This window comes from Caretta caretta, chromosome 9, assembly GCF_965140235.1.
Source record: "Caretta caretta isolate rCarCar2 chromosome 9, rCarCar1.hap1, whole genome shotgun sequence".
NCBI lineage: Eukaryota > Metazoa > Chordata > Testudines > Cheloniidae > Caretta > Caretta caretta.
Window position 1 is genome coordinate 48,993,637 of NC_134214.1, and position 18,410 is coordinate 49,012,046.

An 18,410-nucleotide genomic window follows, 5' to 3' on the forward strand; every position below is an offset into this window, starting at 1 on the left:
AAGACAGCTTTGGAGGTGGCGCAGAGGAGCACCCTCTGCTGGTGTGATCCTCCCAAGACCAGCTATGCAGGCTTCAGGGCAGATTTGTGTCAACAGAGCAGCACAAAGCCTCCACAACAGAGCAGTGGTTTGGATCACTGAGCATGGCATGTAAAGCAAAATACTAACCATCCAGGCACTCAGAGCAGCCCGATGGGACACCCACCCACCAATGGTGCTTCTCTTAAAAACAGTGCAACAAAGTTTTCATCCTCTTTATCTATTTCTCCCTATACCTTGTGGTCCTCATCCTCATCCCCTTGTTTACGAATAAGACATTTTAACTCTAAGCCTGGATGGTCTATTTATAAACCTGTTAGTATCTGGCTGCAAATAACTTTCTGCAAATAGAGAAGCCTAGAGGGAACGCAGTCACATTCCCTGATCCAATAAAAAGACACAAAGTAATACAAAAATAAAAAGAAACCCAAGACTTCAAACCTGGGCCTGTTGGAATGACTTCTGCCTCTTTTTGATCCGAGATGGAAGAACAAAATCACAGCCCCTTGCAAGGAAAGCAAGCTCTCCTCTTAAGTCTGGGTCTCTTCGCAGAGAGGTTTCCTTGATCATCATCTTGCTAAGTTCCTGAGCAATCTTTTTGCTTTCCAGCTGTGGTACAGAGTCTTTGTAGGAGATCACGTCAGCCCCAATGGATCACTTTCTTATTTTTGCTTTTCACAGGCAAGGAGTTGCAACTGATTTCATGTAGAAACATACTAACTCTTCTCTTTCCTCACAGGGAAAGTGTCCTAGCGTAGTATCTGAATCCTGAAGCCAAAGCCCCCTGGCACACACTTTTTTTTTCTGACATTTAAACTATCCCTCAGCACTACCAGTATCTCCTGATGCCTTCTTGCAATACTTTATCGAGAAACATGATCTACAACAGAATCTATTCCCCTGCTGGCTACATGACAGAAAATCTGTCCTTGGCTTGTAATAGGCCAGGGGTATTGTGGGAAAGGAGGTACCCACCACCACTACCAAGAGTGCTAAAGTTAGACACACTGAAAAAGTAGCTAAATATATCACCTTCCCCAATAGTTCTTATTTTAAGAGCTTCAAAGCTGAAATGTGATGTGTAAACCTGCATCAGTCAACCCCTGCTGGGCTAAAAACATATGCTCTAAGCACAGGCCAATGTGGAAATGGTGTTAAGAGGTTTATGATGCCTCTGCCTTCTGAGCTGATGAAGCAGTGAAGCAAGACTAATTCTAATTCAAATTGTAGACTATTATTTTTAGAAAAGCTTAACTTTTATTCCTTATTTGGAAAAAGTAAATCACCTTGTTTCTCGCCATCTAAAAGAAGTATGGTAGGGTGACCTTAGGTAATAAACTCAGGCATTTTGGAGCAGCTATTACAAAAACGGTTTTATAAAGAGACCTTAATGAGTTATCCTTTTTATTTACTTTTTCCACAGCTCTCACTTTGTTGTCTCTGGCGTGAGGAGCAGCCAGTGTCTAACTATGTTACTTTGAAGAGACTCACACAGATGATTCTGGTTTATGACATCGGGGTGCTGGCTTGATTCTCTGAACAGTATAATTTATAATAGTACTGATCATGTGCCTGGCAATGGGGACCTACGTCCAATTCCTGCTCCACAGGATGAGCAAACATCAGTTCTCTGGTTTTTCTTTCCTAGCTAATCCACTTCCACAGTCTACCATCCCCATTGGGTTTAGATGGTCCCAGCTAGTTTGCCAGGAGCTTACTTTCTGTGTTTGGTAACACACAACAGCTGATACACCTATTTTTATTATAATCCTGCTTTTGAGAATAATTTTACAAATATCCCTACAATGTCCAGTCATCCACCAAATTAAGGACATATTGGACCACATTCTCTGTATTGGTCCCTTGCTCTCACTAGGACCCCTGTAGGGGCTCCAGAAGCTCACAGGCTTTTATCCCGTACAATAATATAAAAGGAAAATTCTGTAGATGGTTGTGGGATCTCTTGGACTGCAAACAACAAATCTGGGAGTAACTTGTCCCACTTACAGGCTTTGGTGGTCACAAATTTGTACAGCATTCTCTTAAGAGTCTTATTCAAACAAATGGCTTAAATGAGCATTCGAGGATGACAGACTTATGTTGTATCAGATCCTTGGCTGGTGCACATTGGTGTTACTTCAATGATTTTACCGTAGCCTATGGAAATATGGGAACATACCCCAGCTGAGGATCTGGACCTTAAAATTCTGGAGGGAGCACATTGCTTGTTGCTGTTGGGACATAAAGCTAGTGCCATTATCTGTTAACATTATCTTGGGTATCCACTTAATAGAACACCTGGTGACAAATTGTGCTGCAAAGGAGTACAAAGAAATGGCCTCTGCATATTATGTGGCAGAGTCAACTCTGAACAACATATAACCACGCCTGTTGGTGCTCCAGATACATCTACACTGCAATTAAAAACCTACAGCTGACCCATGCCAGCTAACTCAGGATCGTGGGGCTCAGATTAAAGGGCTGTTTAACTGCAATGTAGACATTCGGGCTCAGGCTGGAACCTGGGCTCCGGGACCTTGCGTGGCGGGAGGGTCCCAGAGCTCAGGCTGCAGCCCAAGCCCGAACGTCAACACTGCAATTAAACAGCCCCATAGCTCAACCCCCGTGAGCCCAAGTCAGCTAGCATAGGTGCGTGTCTAATTGCAGTATATTTCTAAAGGTCCTATCACATCAAGCCCAATCCAACTGAATTGAATATCCACTGAATGAAGAGGGAGAAGAGTATGTTTGGGAGCCACCAGCTGGCATATATGGCAGAAACTACAGTATTCTTTGATTTCTTTACAGATCTGTGGCCAGAAAATTCAAGACAATTTTCTCTCCTGGGTCTCCTATACTCCCAAGCAGTCAGATCAGGGTAGAGCATGGGCTATGTGTCATATTTCTCTACAAAAGGACTTTAGAATGAGAAAGTTGTATAAGTCCAATCCTTTAGTGTTCATTTAAACTCCTTTACTTCTGCTTATTATTGTAAGAATACGTGCATTGTTTCTGTAAGTCCGTAGCAGAAATGGGGCTGGGGAAAGTTCTAGGAAGGCACTCTCCAGAGAAGCACAAAGACAGACAAGAATTTAGGAAGAATTCTAATTTCTTTATTTTAATGAATTATAAATATTGTGGTAGCACCTAGATGCCCAGCCAGGACTCAGGCTCCACATTGCTATGATTCGTTACCACAGTCACATGGCAGGGTACCAGATGTTGATTTATTTTGAACCAGCAGTGACAGGGTGTATGTTCCTCATCTTTCACTGAAATGTACTGAATGTCCAGAAAGATACCAAAAGACCTCTTGTACCCACAGGTTTAGCAATAGTCTTTAAAAGAAATTCCCCAGACCTGTGTGAAAAACGGGACATAGCTATCCGGAAGCCACTGACTATTTTTTAGAATGGCAGACATTTACTTTTCATGCCCAGGTGAACAGGTCATAAAAGATCTAAGAGGTTTCTTTTCTTGCTTTGACATTCCAGAAAAATGTAGTTGACAATGGGACCCAGTTTGACAAATCTGAATTCCCAGCTTTGGAGGTATAGTAGATGTCAAGCACATTACTTCCAGTACCCAGAAAGGAACTAATAGAACTATGCAGCAGAGAGACCCCTTATTAGCTCTGCTGAGCTACAGGGCAAAGCCCACATCAGTCACCAGAATAAACCCTGCTCATCAAATTTTCTGAGTGAACAGATCAGAATACATTTCCATCCTTTGAGACAACTCTTCACTGTAAGTGGTCCTGCTTAAAGGATGAGTTGAGAGATGCCAAATGTAACAGATCTCTTATTTACCCATCAGAATGCAGACAAACTTTCACTCACACCTAAACTTGGAGGCCCAATCCTGATGGAGGTAGATGAATGAAGCTGTTGTCACTGGATACAGCTGCAACCCAATTCCTACGTGGAAAGCATTCCATACAGATGAAATGGGCAGCAGCTTAGTTACGCTGGTTCCAAACTCAAGTGAACTGCCACAACACCTTAGCAGCACTGGTATTCCCATTAGCGGTCGCAGCCTTAGAGGTTTCAGGTGCCAGGTGTTTCGTCCCATTGAGCGTGAGTGTTGTGGGCTATTTCTCTACAATGTATTACATTCTAATTTTCTGAAACTAATTGCATTTTATTTTTTTTCCCCATCACCTATGGATTGCTGGGGAGATTTATATATTATTGTAATTACTTGACAAGAGGCTGTTAAAGAGTAGGAGGGTGTCACCCTGGGAGTGGTGACCGAGGTCTCCCCTTTAGCAGTATGTCATGCATTCGCTGATCATCTTTGAAGTGAACAGGTCTCTGGTCGGGGTCCCTCATTGGGTGAAGATGTCATGTACTACCAAATCGTGAAATTCCCGTTCATGGTCGATCGCAAAATGTCTGCTGAGCGAGTCCATGATGACATTATGTGTCCTGGGACGATAGGCTGCAGACAAGAGGATCTAGTGATTGATGCACCAATTCCAGAGATTAACCACCTCTGCGCACAGCGCGGCCCATTTTGTTCCTCCCATTTGTTGACATAGAAGACATGTTCGCCAGATGGAGGACCCCGACCAGAGACCTATTTGCTTCACAGGTGTCTGACATGATGAGAACATGAGGGGACCGTGCAAAGAGAAGAAAGGATTGGCAAACCTCTCTCACAACTCAGAGTTCCAGGGTGTTTATGTGCATCCTGAATTCTCAGGGAGTCCATATTCCTTGAGTCATGAGGTTATTCAGGTAGGCTCCCCAGCCCACCAGGGATGCATCAGTGATGATTGTCTTGTCTGGGAGGAGGGAAGAAAGGGAACCCACACACATACACGTGGGTCTGTCCAACACTGGAGGGATGACAGTACTTTGGTGGAGACTGTCAGCATGAAGTCTGTGAAGTGGCAGTTTGGCAAGTAAATGGACTGGAGCCACGTCGGGAGGCAGCAAAGGCATGGGGTCACGTAGGTACATGAAGCTATGTGGCCAAGGCGGGACAGGCAAGTTGTTCACTATTATGTTATGATGCCGCTCATTGTGTGGAATCTGTCTATGGGCAAGTAAGCTCATGCTGTCATCAAACTGGTTGAAGCCCTGATGAAGTCCTGAGACTGTGTGGGGTCAAGGATTGATTATCTGACATTGACACTGATTCTGAGAGAGAAAAGGAGGTTGAGTAACATTGAGGTTGACGTGAGGGCTTCTTGTCTGGATCCCATGGCTAGGAGCCAATCGTTGAGATATGGAAATACAAGGATGCTGTAACTCCTGACACAGGCTGCTACGACAGAAAATACTTTGGTGAAGACTCTGGGAGCAGCAGCTAACCCAAAAGGGAGGACTCTATCGGAAATGTTGGGAACGCACTGTAAATCTCAGGAAATGTCTGTGGGCAGGATGAATATCGGTGTGAAAGTAAGTGCCCTTCATACTGAGAGGCATAAACTACATGCCTTTCTCTAAGGATGGAATTATGGCTGCCAGCGTGACCGTAAAAAACTTGAGTTTGTGGATAAATGATTGAGGTGCCAGAGATTGAGAACTGATATCCACCAACCTTTCTTCTTGGGATGAGGGTGTTGGTTGAGTAGAATCCTGTTCCCTGATATTCCAGAGGAACACGTTCTATTGCTCCCTGTTATAACAAGAAGTTCACCTCTTGGGTGAGAATACTGTCATGAGAGTGGTCCCTGAAGGGGGGCATGGAGGGGGTTTTGGAGGGGGTACTGTCACAAATTTGATCGTATAGTTATGGTGAATGATGTTTGACACCCATCTGTCCATTGTTATTGCACTCAAAGTGTAGGAAAAGAGTGCTAAATGACCCCCAAAGGGACTAGGAATCGTGAGGTGGTAGGCATAGTAGTTGGCAACTCTCGGGCTTGCATCAGGAATACCTCATGGCTGGAGGCTGTATCTGTGATGTTGAAGCCTGCAAGGGGGGCACCGGAAAGCGAGACCTCTGTGCCTTTTGACATTTCCTTGGATGCTCAAAAGGTCTCTGTGAATATACTTGATAAGACCTGTAGTGTCAGGGGGATGACCGGAACTGGAATGTTCATTACAGGGCAGGAGTGTAGATGCCCAATGAGCGAAGAGTAGCCCTGGAATCCTTTAGCATATGCAGTGATTCATCTGTCCTCTGGTTAAAAAGATGGAATTTGTCGAAAGGGAGGTCTTCAATAGTGTTCTGTATCTTCCTAGGAAAACCAGAAGAATGGTGCCAAGACTCCCTGTGCATGACTATGGCTGTAGCCCTGACTATGGCCCTGAAGGAGGTATCGCTGCATCTACTGCAGATTGGAGGGCCGTTCTGACCACAAACTTCCCTTCTTCAATAAGTGCCTGAAAATGAGCACTATTGTGTTGTGGATGGCTATCCGTAAATTCCTCTAATTTACTGTAATTCAGGAAGTCATATTTGTCTGAAATGCCGGATAATTCACAATCATGAATTGCAGGCTAGATGATGAAAATACTTTACGTGGTAGAAGGTGACTCCAGACCTTCCCCACTTTATCAAACAGTGTAGATCGGGGGTGTTGCTGTTTGACCCATTCTGTCACAGCCTGGACGATTAGGGAATTTGGAGGTGGATGAAAAAAAGAAACTCAAAACCTTTGGCAGGAACATTTCTGCTCCCTTGGGGATAGCTGTGTATGTAGCAGGGTGTGCCACAGTATCCTGGCAGGCTCCAGAATGGCTTTATTAATTAGTAACACAATTCTCGCTGACCCCAAAGTGTGGAGGAATATCCAGCAGCTTATGCTAGCAGTCTTGGATTTCTTCTGAAGAAATTTGGGGTTTCCCACGAAACTTACCATAACAGCTCCTGAAACTGTCTGAAATCATCCCGTGTGGGAGGGGATGCTGTAGTCACCTCCTCAACTGGAGATGAGGAAGGGAATATTGCCAGTTCTAGTGGAACTGCTGGGACCAGGCTAAAAAGTTCTTCCTCCACCACTGGATCTGCTTGCCTACCGGTGGGTACCCTCAAGGGGGAGGCAGGTGATGGTTCCCTCATGGCCCGGGCAGATTCCAAGGGATAATATTGTGTCCAGGGTCCCAAATATGGCCAATAAGCTGGATCCGATGGAGGTTGTGGGAGTCCCCACAGAATGGGGTACCAATGGATCTGTGGTGACTGAGGGGTAGATGTCACCAGGGATGTGATGGTCTCCGTGATGGTGCATACGAATGGTATGATAAAGGTGGCTCTTCCAGTTCCAATTCATTGGAAGAGGAGAAGGTGAATTCTGGTTCCAATGGCGGTACCGTCGGAGCTGGTGGAAGAGTGTAGCTTATCCGTGTAGGGGGTGAGGGATCCCATATCAGAGGCCTTGGAGATATGATCTCTCTAGAAGTGGAGGGACCCTATGGAGGGGGTGACTCTGGATCTGGAAGGCAAATACATCCTGAGGCTCAGTCACTGTTCTGGATCACCCTGGTGTGAGAGGCACTCTCTCTTTCCCAGGTACTGGTACCAGAGCTGGGGTCTTTCCTGGTATGGGAGGGTCACGTGTTTTGTGGGCTCCAGCAGATGGTGGTACCAATGTATCAGTGCCTGGAATCACTGGATCCCATTGCTTATGGGTCTTTTTCTCGTGCCTATCAGACTTAGAGCATACGCCGTCCCCTTGGGCCAAGCAGGTGGAAAGAGCATCCATCTTCTTTGATTTGGAGGAAGGCTTAGTCCTGGTGCTTAATTTGTGCCAGGGTTGAGCCTGGCACCTCTAGGCTTGGCAGTTCATAGCCCTGGCACCTCTGGGCCTGCCAACGCAGTTATGAAAGTAAAAAAAATTGCTTGAGCCCTGGCACCTAATTGCTTGACCTCTGGCATCTCTTTCATTACAAATTAAACACTGCTTAGTCCCTGCTTATGGGTGTGCTTCCTTACCTCTTGACTAGGCCCCACCATGGGGTCTGTGGGGATGGTATTGCTGGCACCGGAGTCAGATGTGGTAGTGGGAGGTGCGCTCTTCACTGAATCAGGATGATGTATGGGGGAGTTCCCCGGCCTGGGTCCAAGTGAGGTCTCATGGCGAGCTCCATGAGATGCTTCCAGAGGTGAAGTGCCCGGTCTTCTAGGGTGCGGTGGTGGAAGGACTGGCAAATACTAGACATGGCCACAATGTGGGCTTCCCCCAGGCAGCAGAGGCAGTATTATTGGTTGTTGCTAACCAAGAAGAATCGCAAGCAGGAGGCTCAGACTTTGAAGCCTGGAGTCCTTCGCATAGTCCAGTACCCGCAAGTAGGTATGGGGGAGGAGGAGTGAAAACCCTAAAGTCTATCTAAAAACAAGCACTAAAACTATTAACTATCAGAACTAAAATAATAATAAAACTGGTAAATCTACTATAAAACTCATAAGACTATGTACAACTAACTTTTTTAGAAGTGCATCAGAAATGAGGACATTGAAAGTTCTGACCCGGACCATGTGGAGGTGAGGAGAAACTGGAGACGCAGTCAGTCCGCTTTGTCCTTTCTCACCTCAGACATGAACATGAGATGAGGGAGGGCACATGTGTGGGCCAACAGACACTACTTTCAAATTCTCCAACTCTGGGAGCATGGTGCAAATGCATAACCCTCAGTGAAATACAATAGTGACCATCATTTGAAGAAAAAGCTGGTATAACCTAATTGTGAGTGCTTGACTTTGCAACCTTAATGATCTTTTAACATTCTGCAATTGTGTAGGTTTTAAAAAAAGCAAACTGAAAAAACAGAAATTCCATCATGTGACATCATATTAACACCCACGTGGGACATCAGCAGAGTTGCAACCATTAGATTCCCCCCCGCCACCCCGAACTAATGGAGTAACTGATAGCAGTAGTAGGTTGTTACCTTCTATGTGGACCAGCATTAGAGAGGCCAAGGACACTTTGCCAATGGGCTTCACAGATATTTGTAACAGCAGACTCAGGAACCTTGGGTTCCATTTCATGCTCTGGAGGGGAGCATTCTCTAGTGGGCAGACACTCTTCTGCCCTATCACTACAACCTCTTCCTCTCCCTGTCCCAGTCCTGTCTCTTCCCCACTTCTAGCTCCTCATCCCAGTCCTATTCTCCTCACCAAGCCAGTTCCACTCTCCACTTCTTGAGTTTCTCATCCCAGTCCCAGTTTCCTTGCCCAGCCATTCCCACCACACCACAATCTCTATCTCCTGCCCCATTCTCCAGTCAACCCCTGCCTCGACATTCCTCATTTCCACTGGCTCCCAGTTTCAATCTCCCTCTCCAGGCTTCTTATCCAATCTCAGTGCACCCCACATCTGCCATTGGCACTCTGTCCCAGTCTCTTTACCCAGACAATCCCAGTTCTCATCCCCAACTCCAGCTCTTTGTCTGATATCTCCTTTCCCCCTCCCCACCTCCTTACCCTCACTTCACTGGTTCTGTCATCTTGCCTAGCTAGCTAGACCTGTCTCCCTCACAGCTCCTCATCCAATTTCAGTATTCCCCACATCCACACCTGATTTCCCTCCCTGGCTCCCTGTTCCAGTCTCCTTGCCTATCCAGTTCCAGGATCCCCATGAATTTCCAGTCCCAGTGTCCCTCTCTCCCCCTCCACCAGCCTTCAATCTCAGTCATCCCCACCCAGGCTCCTTGTCCCAATCTATTTCATGCACCCTTCCATTCAGCCCCCCTAGGTCTGGTTCCTGGCCCCTCTCCATTCAATTCAGGCAGCTGCTCCTCCACACTACCTGAGCCCAGCAGGGATGTCACTGAGAGCACAGGAGAAACAGCCTCCCTGCTCTAAGACCCAGTTCTGGTGTTGGACCCATCCTGGCCTGGAGCAGCAATTACAGGGAAAGTCCTACTTTGCCCCTGTAGCCTGGGGTTGGAGCATATTCTGTGGCAATGGCACATGCACACTCTGGTCACACGTAGAAGCTGTGCTCCGTGAGGATGGAATTTTCAGAGATTTAACTCTTAAAATCAAACAAGTCTCTGCTGAGCGTGTGCAAACTGATATTTTTCAAAGTTGTATAACTTATCCTAGTGAAAATTCACCAAAATGTGGCTAGCAAAAGGCACATCCCTAACTCAAAGGCCATCCCTTGCCAACTTTCAGGGGCCTACTCCGGAGCATAGGGGCAGGGCCAGCTCTAGGATTTTTAGCCTCCCCCACTTTTTTTCATGCCCCCCCCTTGCCCCCGGCTCTGCCCCAACTCTGCCCCTTCCCAACCCCTTCCCCAAATCCCCGGCCCCGCCTCCTCCCCCAGGCATGCCGCATTTCTCCCCCGCATTGCTTCCTGCAGCTCCCCCACCGCAATCCCCTGCCCTAGCTCACCTCCGCTCCGCCTGCTCCCCTGAACACGCCGCTGCTCAGGCGAGGGAGAGGCAGCACGTTCAGGGGAGGAGGCGGCGGAGTGGAGGGGAGCGCAGGAAGTAACGGGGGAGGGGGGTAGAGGAACCGCTTCCCGCCCCAGCTCACCTCCGCTCCACCACTGCCACCTCCCCCCAGCGTGCTGCTGCTCAGCGTCTCCTCCCTCCCAGGCTTGCCGCGCGAAAAAGCCTGGGAGGGAGGGAGGGAGGGGGGAGAAGCGGAGCGGTGGCGGTGCACTCAGGGGAGCAGGTGGAGGCAGAGCGGAGGCGAGCTGGGGGCACATTTCTGGTGCGGCATGGTCAGTGCCAGAATGCTGCCCCTAGAAATGTGCCGCCCCAAGCACCTGCTTGTTTTGCTGGTGCCTAGAGCCGGCCCTGCATAGGGGCACAAGAACTTTGCAAAGAAAATGTCAGAATTTTTTTAACATTGTAAAATATGTATTTGTCCCTAACCTCATTCTCGGAAACAGATGAACCATTTGAGCTGAAATTTTCCTAAAACATTCAAGCTAAGGCAGACATCCCGCACAGAACATTTCAGCCAAAACAGTTAACATTTGGCAAAGTTATAAGTCAAATTGAAAACAGGGTTTTATAATGGGAAGTGTTGTGCAGACTTAATAAGACTGAGTGATACCAGCCCTGCCTATAATAAGTATAATGTGCATTTGTTACATACACAGAGTAAGACTGATGAAGCCCTTAACTGTTCATTTCCTTGTTTTTAAATACTGTAACCTTAACTGTTTTCTTAAACAAGTGGCCAGCTCTTCAGCTGGCATTAACCAGCATAGAATTCAATGAAGCTACACTAGTTCACGCCAGCAGAGGGTCTGGTACAAAGTGATTGGAGTTTTTGGAATTTCTCAGCACTTGAGGGGTTTTGTTCATTGTTTACATCTTTCAGTTCTGAATTTGTGTAGGTAAGTGAAGGCAGTTTTTAAAGTCTTACAGAAGTGGGGTAGATTGGTTTCCAGACTATTCAGTAAAAGGAGGGAGTAGTGCTAAGCAAGTGAATAAGGGTTCCTATGGAGTCCAAGCTTTGTTCAATGGATATCTGAAAAGATACATATGTTCCGGAGACACTGTTACTAAACTGGCCAGCTGCAAGTGGGCACACCCTGTTTTAACTCAGATTATGGGTAAAAAGCGCTTGGCTCCATAGCCACAACCTAATAAGGTGCTTGGCTCCATAGCCACAACCTAATAAAGTGCTTGGCTCCATAGCCACAGTGCCTCCCAGCCAATTCACTAAACCTTGCGGTGCCAGTCACCCCATCGGAAAGATGTGGTTCTTAGCTTTGCAGTTACCTAGCGCTTTTTCATCTGAAGATCTCAAAGCACTTTAGAGAAGTGAGTAAACATGGTTATCCACATTTTACAGTTGCCTCACTTAGTACAACAAGGGCTTCCCTGAAACAGTCTCCTTTGTCTTCAGATGAAACCTGGCAATTGTCAGCTAAACAAAATGTTCCAAACCAAAGTCATGCGGGGGAGGGGCTAAAATAGAGCTCTATTACGGAAACTGGGGTTGCAACATTTACTGCCTCCCCATAATGACAGGTTTCAGAGTAACAGCCGTGTTAGTCTGTATTCGCAAAAAGAAAAGGAGTACTTGTGGCACCTTAGAGACTAACCAATTTATTTGAGCATGAGCTTTCGTGAGCTACAGCTCACATACATCTGATGAAGTGAGCTGTAGCTCACGAAAGCTCATGCTCAAATAAATTGGTTAGTCTCTAAGGTGCCACAAGTCCTCCTTTTCTTTTTGCCTCCCCATAGTTAGTTAAAATATCACCATGTATGACAGGACAACTCCAAAGCAACAACCACAAAATTGTGTTGTTTACTGCTCTCGTCATGATGTAGAAACACAGCATCTATGTTTTAGCATTGCGCTTTCTGTTTCTGCAATACCAAGTCCTGACATCCTTTTTTTTCCTGGAGGACTTCAGAAGTCTTTGGAAAATAGGAAGGTGACATCCTTGAAGGGTGAAACTAATTCTTCAGCTCTCCCAGGCTCAAATGAGGAGGTGGCATGTTCACCCTGACTGGGAGCGGAGAGAGCACTGGCTCAGGTTTTAGACTCTGGCAACAGCCGCGTTCCAGCTTTCCAAAGACTGCCACAGTCCCCCATGAAAAGAGGGAAGTCCAGGACACACATTCCTCAGGCTGGAAAAAACAAAACAAAAAACACCAGAAAATTTTCCTTCAAACAAACAAACAAACAAACAAAAAAAGTTGTTGCCATCTCTGTACACATCAGCAAGGAGCAATAAAGGTTTTGTTTGAAATTCATAATTGAAGAGCAACTAGACTCTTTCCACTGCCCTTGCATTGTAAATAAACAAACAAGGGTAAGACCAACATTTATTTCAGAGAGTTTGGGCCCTGACTGATTCTTCTCTCTCTTGCAGGAAGGAGTCTCTCTCCCTTGCTAGTGATACCAGACAAGGTTCTGCTTGTAGCCCGCTATTAGCGGAGCTGCCTGAAAAAATATGAAAAAAAAAAAAAAAAAAAACAGACGGCGGGTCTGAGGTCTAAAAAAGATTTCAGCACTCACAGCCAGAGCCAGAAGAGCTCCCTGCCCCTGTCAGCACCCCCGCAGATAGCTACATGCTATAAAAAAAAAAAAAAAAAGGCACAGAGCCTTGGGGGTCAATTTGGGCGCAGAGCTTTTCTTAAAAAAAAAAAAAAGCTGTTCATAAGCTCCCATTGGCACTACTGGGCACTGCTGGAAACCTGGCCCTTACTTGGGTGCCTAAATGGGAGCCGGACTCTGGAAAGTCTGGCCCTGCCTGTGTATCCTGGGCGCTTTTGAAAATTCAACCCTAATGCAAAGGCAAGGCCACAAAGCTTGTTCAAGCAACTGAGGCCCCTCCTTCTCTCCCAACAGGTTCCAAGCCATCACCATCTCCTGGGCAGATCCACACTTGGCTTCACAGCACAGCACAGCACAGTGAAACTGGCTACCAGTGTGTTGGATTCCCTGCTCCCGAACCCCCACTGCAAAAAATGCCAGACTCCACGCTGGCTCCTCGTGCTTGGAAGAGAGAGTAAAAGAAACTGCCTCTCGCCAGCTTCTGCCCCCTTTTCCAGGGGTGGTGGTGGTGCTGGCTCTCCTGCTCCGGGGGAATGGAGAAAAGCAGGGTAAGGCAGGCCTGTGGGCTTTGAATTGAGGCAAGGGACACACCAGCACTCAGAACTAGTAAGGGAGGCTACTCTGGCTCATCCAGGCCCAGGGCAAGGTTTTGTAGGTGCTCATTTCTTGTTTCCATGGGTAACCTGTTGAGCAATGAAGTTTCCTTTCCTTAGCCCCCGGGTATAAAGGGCCCACTTACAGGACACTGCAAGCAGAACCAACCCCAGAACAACCATCAAGGAGAAAGGCTCTTCCTGCAGCAAGGAAGAGATGATCTCAGATTAAAACTGCGATACATTTATTTTTTTTAAAAGCCACTGTTCAATCCATGTCCACATCGTATTCAGTAAATCAGATATGTCCTTTCATGTTAGTACACACATTCATTCAACACTCACATGTTGTTCATAATTTCCAGTGTCCCTTTCACTCATTATTCAACCATAGGCTTTGATGTCTTACCTTGATCACCTCTGGGGCCTGCTGAATCAATGTGGGGACAGTGTCTTTGGTAGTAGCACCCATACTTCTCTGTACAGCTGGGAAGGACTGTGACGGAGTGGTTAAGGTTTCCTGAAGAATTTGCATCATTTCCTTCTCTTTGGATAAGCTTCCTTTGCCCATGTGGCATTCTACCAGTTCCTGGGCAAAATCCTCAATACTTTCCAGGATACGTAGTAGAAGGGCTTTGTCGTCTTCCTCCATTTTGTGGCCATTGGTTTCCACGGTCTTTGACAAAGGGGAAGTAGAGTTTTTGTCAGGAAATAAACAGACTTTATTTTTGGTTTCAAGAGCTAGTGGTAGGACCTTCCCACCCTCTTGGCCAAAGTCCTTCAGACATCCAGGATCGTTCTCCTTCACGGTGGGCTCCTTCAACGCGCTCTCCATTTTCTGTGAAAAGTGTTCCAAGTCCAACAGCAGCTTATCTATCTCATCCTGGTTGTTTTCCCTTGATTCTCTTTGTTCTCCTGAAGAAGTGCTAGCCCTGGAATCACTCATAAGAGAATCTGAGACTGGTTCTATAAAGGTGATTTTCTTAGAGGTCTGGGCAACAGCTTCAGCATGAACTCTGGCAGGTGCCTCTTTAAGGACTACAGTAAGATCTGGGCTTCCAGTTTTCTGTTGACTGCTCTCTAAACTCTCCCAGCTACCTTTATGTTCTGCCCTCTTTTCCTTGCCTAGTACTATCTCCCCATCTGACTCCTCTTCAATGTATAGCATTTCTATGGAAGACACACAATTGGAAGGGCTTACAGTTAGTAACTGAGGTACAGTAGAAGCATTTTTTACAGTTCTTGAGTTGTTCTGCTGGGTGCCACTGTGCAAGGAGTCTGAGGTAAAGCCCCCACTGTTAGTTTGGATAGGTTTTGGCGGGCTAGTTGTGCCAATCTCATGCTGGCCATCTTGCAGTTCTACAGTAAGAGAGGGTTTTTTTATGGCGGATGGCAAATGCACAATATCCTCATACCTAGGAGGTTGCTCATTGCCAAATATTGGGGAAAAGGGAGCCTGCTGCAACCCATGCAAACTAGTAACCAGTTCTGCCAAGTCACTGAGTTCCACGTGACTGGGCTGCTTTAGTTCAATGGGGAGCTTTTTCAGGTAGGAAGAAAACCTAGTCATCAAATTCCTATAGATCATCTCAGAACTAGCCAGGGCGTCATTATCATTTCCCCCACTGATATCACCTGAAGATTTCTTTTTGATGCAGTGCTTGATGATATCTGTACATTTTTTCAGGTCCTCAGAGCATTTGAGCAGAATGTCCAAACACACTTTAATATCTCCACCAGAAGAGCTGTCCAGCTTGTGCTTTTCCAAAATCTGGGTGATAAAGCTCTCTTCAGAGAAGGCCTGGGTGGAGAGGGAAGTGGCAGTATTCACATTTCCCTCTGAAGAATTGCAGCTCTCCTGCCATTTCTCCCCAGCTGAGGGAGTCTGCAACAAGCCAAAGGGAGGGCAGTTCTCATCGTTGCTGAAGTGTCCATAAATCAAATCAAAATCAAGTGACCGTCTGCTGAATGATTCTGACCTCACTTTCCTTCCTTTTCTGTAGGTCACATGGCTGGAAGAGTTTTTGAGCCTTTCAAAGGAGAATTCCTTTATTTTACCACTGGCAAGATTTATAGCTTCCCCAGTGATATCTTTTAGACTGCAGGTGGCTTGCACTGAAGATCCCTTTTTGAGCCTTGGATTACTTGGGAGGATCTGCTGATAGTCTTCATTCCCAGCCAAAGTAAGCCCATTTTCAGGAGTTGGAAGTCTCTGGTCTAGATCTGCACCTCTGACATTAGATGCAGGGACTCGAAGTAGCTCTGCACAAATACTGTGGTGGGCCACTATGCACGCAACTCCTTGCTTGAACACCTGACAGGTTCCAGTGCAGTAATGCACAGTGTGCTGAAAGTGACAGTCTATCACGACACTGCTGTAACAGTTCACAGTAGTGACTACAAGCTGATAGGTTGCTGCCATAGCATGAATTCCCCTTAGCAGCGAGGCTCTGAAATTCACCACAAACTCAGAAGGTCCAACCGCCTCTTCAAACCCAGGCTGGGTTTAATGAAAACATTCCTATTTCAGTCTCAACCCATTAATTAAGAAAATAATTTTTAACTACAGAGAAAACTCTGAACTGTAAAGTCTATAATCCTGGCGAGGTCTGGGGCAGTATCTGCAGTAAAGGTGCAACTGCCACTGCAGCACATATAAGGTTTGACTTATATGTTTGATTAGCAGCACATACAAGGTTTGATTATATAACATTGCTTAAAATTGTACTCCAAGCAGAGATTACTTTGTTGACCACAAAAACAGCATCCATTGCTTCCCTTCTCATAGTCCAGGGCAGGTTCAGTAAGAGACATTATAGAACACATACTAGCTCCCAGACTAAAGAAATGACAAAACAGCTGTTTTTTCCCTTATATTTGTTCTCCTTCTTCAGGCTTGGGGTGTTAGAGAGGGATGCTCTGTGCTGAAAAAGGCAGATACTAATCAGCTGCAACATAACAATGAGGAATCCACAGCAAGCTGGAATAATCTGTTTCTGCCAACTGGTAAGAGAGACACCTGCAATAAAAACAAATACAAGAGTCAATATCATTACTAGAGAGAATATGTAACCTTAACTAATACTGTACCAAACGTAAGACACCAGATCTAATTCCCAGTACATGACCTTGTATTGGGCAATGGCACCATGAGAATCAGTGGGCCAAACATGGTAATGCAGTTGAAATGCCTGCCTATGTTTAAAATAAGGCTGCCCATGCATTTCCATTCTAGAGACTCTTTCTCAGCTCCTTGTAACATTCCAAAACTACTTCCTCTGGGCTGCTCAAGGAGATTGTTTTTTCTTAAAATTTAGCACAAATGTTTTGACCATTTCTGAGACTGAGGATGGGTGTTAGGGTGGGTGAGGAAGACCAACACTGCACGCTGCCCAGATTGCACACTGTGATCACATAAGTAAAGTCAAATATATTCTGAAGACCAGCAGGGGGCTGCAGTAACATGGCTGCCTGAGCTCTGAGGCAAAGTAATCTGCCTCCATTGACCCCTAAACATACTAAACTCCCCCCAGCCCCCAAAATCAGAGCTGCAAAGAATGGATTCTTAAAAAAAAAAAGAGAGTTACTTCTTACTAAGAAGAGTGTTTGTGGTTCACAATCTGAAGAGCCCTTTCAGGCTCTAACTGGGGTGCTGGGTCGGGGGCTGCACCACGCAGTTTGGCCCCGCTCCGGCTCCTAAGCGCTCCAGTGGGAGCTGCAGGGGTGGTGCCTGTGGGTGGGGCAGTGTGCAGAGCCTCCTGGACACGCCTCCGCGTAGGAGCCGGAGAAGGGACATTCCACTGCTTCCGGGAGCCACTTGAGGTAAGTGCCACTCGGAGCCAGCACCCCCAACCCCCATCTCCCTCCCACTCTCCAAACCCCTTGATCCCAACCCAGAGCACCCTCCTGTACCCCAAACCTCTCATCCCCAGCCCCACCCCAGAGCCCACACCCCTAACCTGAAGCTGCACCCCTTCCCACACCCCTGCCCCAGACCTGATCTCCCTCCCACCGTCCGAAGCCCCCAGTCCCAGCCCAAAGTACCCTCCTACACCTCAAACTCCTGATCCCCAACCCCACCCCAGAGCCCACACCCCCAGCCAGAGACCTCACTCCCTCCTGCACCGCAACCCCAATTTTGTGAGCATTCATGGCCTGCCATACAATTTCTATTCCCTGATGTGGCCCTCAGGCCAAAAAGTTTGCCCACCCCTGGACTAGAGAGTGAGAGATGAAGCTTAAATTGGATGAAAAAAAAACAGAGCAAGACAGAACAATCTCAGAATTAATGTGCTGCCTGAAAGTGCTGAAGGAGGAAAAACTTTAGTTGTGGAGTTGTTAAATCTGAGCTCTCTGGGAGAGGTAAATGTAGAGAGAGCACACAGGGCACTGTTCCTCCGCCTGGGCATTGAGATGGACCCAGAGATCTCATTCTGAAATTCCATGATTATCAGCAGAAAAATATCACTATGAAAAAAACCATACAACATTCAGAGCTCACACTCAAAGGCCACTAACTGCAATTTTTCCATGAACTCTCTGCCCTAACCTTAATAAAGAGAAGAGAGTTGTGAGAAATTACAGCAGCCCTCAGGGGGGGCAGATATCTGCTCCAGATGAGGATTGCCATTTAAACTCTAATTCAGCTTCCAAAATCAGTATTATGTAGTAAGAGACTTAAACTGAGGAAAAAATACACTCTTGTCAGAAATCCAAAGCTCAGCCATACCAGAGGATATTACTCCAGAGGTAGTAACCAAAAATAAGCTTCTGAAAAAGTCTTGGCAGACAGTGAAGGAAAAGAAAAAACAAATGACACTAGAGACCGCACTAGCAATGACAGAATTG

The 18,410-nt window shown here is 46.4% G+C and overlaps 1 protein-coding gene across 5 annotated transcripts in view; it reads right to left on the reverse strand.

Annotated features, from left to right (window-relative positions):
- Positions 1-18,410, reverse strand: part of PPP2R3A (protein phosphatase 2 regulatory subunit B''alpha) — a 141,953-nt gene that overhangs the window by 88,494 nt on the left and 35,049 nt on the right. For 3 of the 5 annotated variants that reach the window (XM_048863979.2, XM_075132274.1, XM_048863977.2), the window contains exon 2: positions 13,972-16,581. In XM_048863979.2, the coding sequence (XP_048719936.2) occupies positions 13,972-15,984 (2,013 nt within the window). In that variant the 5' untranslated portion in view covers positions 15,985-16,581. Of the gene's footprint in view, positions 1-480; positions 796-13,971; positions 16,582-18,410 lie in introns of those variants that run through there. The other 2 variants (XM_075132275.1, XM_048863980.2) reach the window with 2 other exon arrangements.